The 6000-nt window shown below is 39.2% G+C and overlaps 1 protein-coding gene across 1 annotated transcript in view; it reads left to right on the top strand.

Moving 5' to 3' along the window:
- Positions 1 to 927: 927 nt before the first annotated feature.
- LOC135467462 (uncharacterized) overlaps positions 928 to 6000 on the top strand; it is a 31681-nt gene continuing 26608 nt past the window's right edge. The window contains exons 1-7 of the mRNA XM_064745236.1: positions 928 to 942; positions 1160 to 1331; positions 1746 to 1860; positions 2418 to 2592; positions 2932 to 3136; positions 3550 to 3654; positions 3937 to 4058. Coding sequence (XP_064601306.1) covers positions 928 to 942; positions 1160 to 1331; positions 1746 to 1860; positions 2418 to 2592; positions 2932 to 3136; positions 3550 to 3654; positions 3937 to 4058 — 909 coding nt within the window. The remainder of the gene's footprint in view (positions 943 to 1159; positions 1332 to 1745; positions 1861 to 2417; positions 2593 to 2931; positions 3137 to 3549; positions 3655 to 3936; positions 4059 to 6000) is intronic.

The raw sequence follows: 6000 nt of genomic DNA, 5'->3' as shown, positions 1-6000 counted from the left end.
TTTTTGCATTGGTCACAGACCGGCAATGAATTCCGTTTAGACGTCACCAGGGGCCAGTTTCATGTAGTACACTTGGCTAAGTAAGCCCTTGACTACCTTGACAACGTATGTTATAGAAATATAAAACTAAGGGCTACTTAACACTAAGTACACCTGATGAACTATCTCAATATTCCTAAGTTTGACCATAGACCAATTCCGTCTTTTTGAGTTCGAAATTAACTCAGGCATTTTCCTTTAAAGGAAGGACATACCAGCACTTATGAGTATAAGAATGAGTTGAGGTTGTGGGGTGAAGTCCAGCAGAAATTTGAAGTGTCCTGCTCGGTAGAGATCGATTGTAATGGGGGTAAGTAAGCCTTATACGTTTTAGTAAAATGAAGGGCTTTTCTATAAACAAGGAATATTACAATATCACAGAAGCATTTGTGTGCGAGTATGTTGAATTTTTTCAGTTTTGTGTTGCTCGTGCTTTCAGAATCAGCCCTATCAACAAAGGCACAGCTGGCATACGACTTCACTGCTCATTTCAGTGATCTAAAAGTGAAAGAGACGAGCGTCCGGTGAGTCATCCAAGGATATGCCAATATTCAATCTGAAAGATGTCAAGGAGTTTTTAAGAACTCGGAGGAGACACCCCGACTCAAAATAACCACATTGCTTCAGGAGATCTGTCATGTTCATGACTGCGATTTTACTGAGTTTGTTCCACCCGGTTTCCTTCGCCGATCGAAACTACCATCTTCATATTAATGCAATGAAATATTTTTTTAAACATTGTAAAAACATCAATCAAACGAAAGAATTTTTCGTTAAAGGTTTGTTTAAAAAGGAACGTAATTATTACAATAACGCCAACTCCCTCTTACACTCATAGAGATGAAATGGCTTACACGCTTATTTTTTATTTTGCAAACAGACCTGAGGATGCCCTCAAGCTTTGTAAGTCTTCGCAGGTATGTACATATATTTGAATAGTTTTTTTGATGGCGATTCTTCACTTAACAGCACATAAAATCATACAATTCCGATTCGTTCTTCTTGTGCTATACATATCATCAATAATCCTCATTCGTCGATGTATTTGTGCATACATATACACTGTACATCGTGTTTCGCAGTAGCTTACAGCGATTTTAAAAATAGCTATTTCTAACAGGACTCGAGATGCGCGCTTGACAATTCTCCAGACGAGGATAGTGAGGAGGACTCCGGTACACGTGGTGGTTCGCGTGTCGTCCGTGACGATGGACTGTTCAACTTACCTATTGTCTTCACACAGACAGCCTCTGGCAAAATCCTCCGTATACGGTTTATGGAGAAAGACCTGGGTGAGTTTGCATACGATGTCTTTTGGGGGTTTCAATAATGCTAGTGCTTTTTTACTGCTCAGTATATTTTTAATACCAGTATGCAATAATTTACTTATTTTCAAAGAGATAACACGTTGCCTTTTTGTATGAAAAAATGAATTTTAGCCAATTTTAATCATAGCTAAGCTTGTTCGTTTTACTTTAATATTCTCAAAATTTGTGATAATGCTACCCTATAACCAAAAATGGTTATTATTCTCTTACATCAAAATTATCCATCTCGGCTGGCTATATGATTTACAGCGAACACGTTTTATCTAGTTCAACACTCTTAAATTAAAATGAATTTTATCTTGACTCTCCATAAATGCTGTCCTACAGTCCTACAGAAATGTTAGAGCATATAAATTTTGTTTTATTTTTTGTATTCAGAAAATGTGGATATTGTAAACATCAAGCGAGGCATTATTTCTGCTTTACAAACCCAAATAAACACAAACACTGAGGAAGAAGTGGATTCAACAGGCAAGCATAAAATCCGGTATAGGTAAGTAGATCGTGACCAAGATGTTCACAGTGGTATAGGCATTATGTGACAGATCCCAGGTTGATGTTTATACAGACATAGTGTGACAGGTCGCAGGTTGATGTTGAGCATATATCTGCTACAGACATAATGTGACAGATCGCAGATTGATGTTTATACCAGCAAGTATCTAGTACAGACATTCTGTGATAGATCGCAGGTTGATGTTTACATGGAACATCACTGATAAAAACTTAATGTGACATATCGGAGGTTGATGTTTTTAATGCCAATGGTCCATATTTAGTGCGACATGCTTGGTCTTTATTATGGTATGTAACGGGTACAGACACAGTGTGACATATTGCAGGTAGATACTTAGAGCTACGCGTCACTGATAAAATAATTAATTTACAGCTCCTCCGGTGCTGGACTAGTGTCACACATAACAGATTAATCTACTGTGGCATATCTCAACACATTCTAAACAACATTAACGATATCTGTACATACAGAATGTTAATCAACATGCCTCGTGCCTAAAAGAACATTTAAAGAAGTTGTCATGTGTATTACAGCGCCTCGGGATCTGGTAATGAAACAGTGATTATTAAGGAATATGATAACAAAGATGACGTAGATGCTCCATTCAGTGGAAGACCAGGTAATGTCCATGTTAAAGGTCGAACAACGGTCAGCCGTGGCGACATTACGTCCAGCGAGGGACAGGCATCCAGTCAACCGGAAACAGGGGTAGGTCAATCAAAGTTTGGGTAAGGTCAGGGTTCTTCATGTCCCATGTCTCTACCCAGGTTTTCATAAGGAATATAAGTGTATACACGTGACTGACTTAATTGCGTGAAAGTGTTTATGTCTGAAAACGCAAAATCCTTTATGACTATTAAAGTTCATAAAGGGTTATAAGCTATTTTTATCCAGTTTTATTACGTGGGAGACGGTAAATGCAGACTACTGTTCATAAACTGTGCCATTTTGCTTTTTAATCTGCGAAATGCGCTACAGTGTATGGACGCCTGTTATTATTTTATTATTCAAAGGTTATAAAGAGTAATTAAGTTTACATATTTACAGGAAGACGAAGATGAAGATGAGATCCCACCAGATGTCGCCAGTGCCATTGATGCCGGAGATGTGTTGAAAAGTGAATCCAAGTATAAACTGAACCTTAAACTGAAGCGCAAACGGACGGCCCAACGAGCTAAGAGGGTGGCAAGCTTTAAGCCGACGGAATTTATTGACACCCCCATCACCATAGAGACGACACGACACGACCAAGGTACAGTGGATAGCCCAGAATAAGTTTCCCACGGAGGACTCTATCAACAAAACAACAATCGTATTACGTAACTTGAATATGAAAATTCGTATCCTATGTGTCGCCTTAGATTGACATTGTGACAATCAAATTTTGCCAATGTTCTCTTCCTGATGATTGGATGAAAACAAGAATTTTAACACTGGCATGTTTATAATATTGTTTATGTCAACGTCTGTGTGTAACTTTGTATTGGAAATGTTACATGAGAACCCGCCACCAAACCCAAATGGGATATTATTGGTGCAGTTATATATGACAATAACCTTATCCATGGCGTATGTGCGTAGAACCTTGTTTATCGACGATTTGCAACCTTATCATATCCACGAAAATTCCCGAATAAACAATTCATTCCATGATTTTTGTTTCAGAAGACGAACTTCTCAATCGACTTGAACTGTTATACAATCGATTAGAAACAACTCCCGTTGACAGGATTTTGGTTAAATTTCTTCAGTCTAAAGTTGAAGGGGATCGTAAGTCATAACGCGATTGATAAATATTTTAAGAGATTTTTATAGAAATCATTTCTTCGAGGTAATCAAATCGTCAATCTTTGTGCGATAACATAATACAAGTTGTAAGTTTTACAACTAAATTCATGAATAAAGAAGGGCGCAACTTTCAGTTTGGCCAGGTGTTAAAATAATGCATAAAAAAGTGTTTAAAAGGATTAATTTCGACAAACTGTTTTTTATCTTTTACCGTTTGGGCTGTAAATACTATCAAAGCATCCCATTGTTTCCTTTTTTACGTAGTTGACTTTTTAAAGGAAATTGTCGTTCTTGAGGCAAACATTGGATATGAAAAGGTTACGACAAAACTGAGGCGCCACAACAAACCCCCACTTATGGACATTTTAGTCCCACGTTCTTACGGCGTGAGTATTTTTAAGTTGTTAACCTGCTTAGCGAAGTCCTGATTATTACCGAACATATCGTGAACTTTCTCTTTGCTCTGTTACTTTTATTTGGATACAGTAAAAATTCCAACACGTAATCAACGGAGCCAACCCACTGTACTTTGGTAGAATAAATGTAACTCTAAGCTTCCCCATCATATTTTCAGATGCTGGCTCAGTGTCACGTGACATGGGACATCTGTCAATCAATGTTGTCTCTGTACGCACAAGGAGGAGGTGTCCTTGCTGAAGAGGTTTGATAAACTGTTCAAGATACTGTCTGATACTGTTCAAGTTCAAAGTGTTCAAGTAGATTTTTTTTTACTCATAATACTTACACTTAATAATATAATTGTTGATATATCAAAGTTCGTTGATTTATTCATAATACTTACACTTAATTATTAAATAATGGACATGTCAAAGCTCTTCGAATAGAGACTGGTATACCGCATGTGGATACTGTCTATATATCTTCAAAATAATGTTAATATCGACATAAATCATAAAGCAGGCAAAAGGTAGATTTTACACCAGTTATTCATGTTGTAGGTTTTTCAGTACCTGTTATCTGCTGACAGTCAACTTACCGATGAGCAGATGTCCAGTGTGATTGACACGGTGTCCACTATGACAAATCCCTCGGACGACTTTATCAAACTTCTGATTGATTTGTACGAGGCAGACTCCGCAGGCTCAGAGAAAGCTCGTTCCTTGCTGCTGGTTATGGGGATGTTGGCAGGACAGGACTCGGTATCAGACTCTGTCAAGTCGATCCTCAGAGGAATTTTACTGACACAGCTAGATGACATTAAAGAAGGAAACTGTCCAGAAGACACCGACCACATCGACGCTCTGGAGGCTGCCGGAAATATGGAGGACGAGAAGTTACTCTCAAGAGTCTTGGAGATTGGTTCCGTCTGTGAGGCGAGAGGAAGTCTGAGGATAGCCGTGGTGCATGCGGCAAGGGGTTTCATTAATAAACCGGATACAGTTGACCTCTTCATTCAGATTCTCGAATCAGCAGATTGTGAAGTTGTAGAAGAAGTGATACATCTGCTAATGGACATCATGGCTAATCAAAAATCCGAGGACAATCTCTCCCAATGGCCTCTCGTCCAACTGAACGACTTTGACAGGGCTTTGGTTCATTTGATTACACAAACGGACAGTCTGGGGTGTGTTTTGGACACAGCTATACCATACTTAAAAAAAAAATTAAAAACAGATATTGACGAAATTTTAGTACAACTTCGTATGAGAGACATGCTTTCTTATCCATTTGAGACAAATCACACCGGTAGAATGCAAAAGCGAAGTCTTGAGCATTCCGCGTGTTCTGTTTGGAGCGATCATGGTGGAAGATACAGTGATATACAGTCCGCAAGCACTTTCCAGTCTGACTTGAAAACCTACGATAGACGCCGCCACTGTCTCGCTCACTTCCGTGTGGGAGGATCAAAGGCCAACGCTGATCTCTATGGCGGATTCTTCGTTGGCTGTGACACCAGATCCTCGAGGGCCAAGTTGTTTGCCAGAGTGGTAGCTAAGGGCAAGGTCTTTTCGAAAACTTTTAAAATCGGTACAATTTACGCGTACTTTCTTAACAACAACTCGGGAATTTCTGCAAACGTTTATGTAAATGTAGGAGGGAAAACGTTCTTATCTTCACAATTTCATGCGCAGCCACAATCTGTAATTCGGCGAGTGTGGAATCCCAAACCTCTTACTATACGCCTGCTTAGAATTCCACTTCTCATCACGTCAATAAATATTGATGTAAAGATCAGTCCCAGCCTCAATTTGGATCAAAGTTTCACTTCATGCCAAGCGTCAGCCACGTGCCTTCAGCTTATCCCGAGGGCCACAGTTCGTGCAACAGGAGAGGCCTCCATCAGTCTGGTAATACATGTCTCCTATC

The sequence above is a fragment of the Liolophura sinensis genome, chromosome 6 (genome assembly GCF_032854445.1).
Source record: "Liolophura sinensis isolate JHLJ2023 chromosome 6, CUHK_Ljap_v2, whole genome shotgun sequence".
In the NCBI taxonomy this organism is placed as follows: Eukaryota; Metazoa; Mollusca; class Polyplacophora; order Chitonida; family Chitonidae; genus Liolophura; species Liolophura sinensis.
This window is presented reverse-complemented; position numbering and strand designations above follow the sequence as displayed.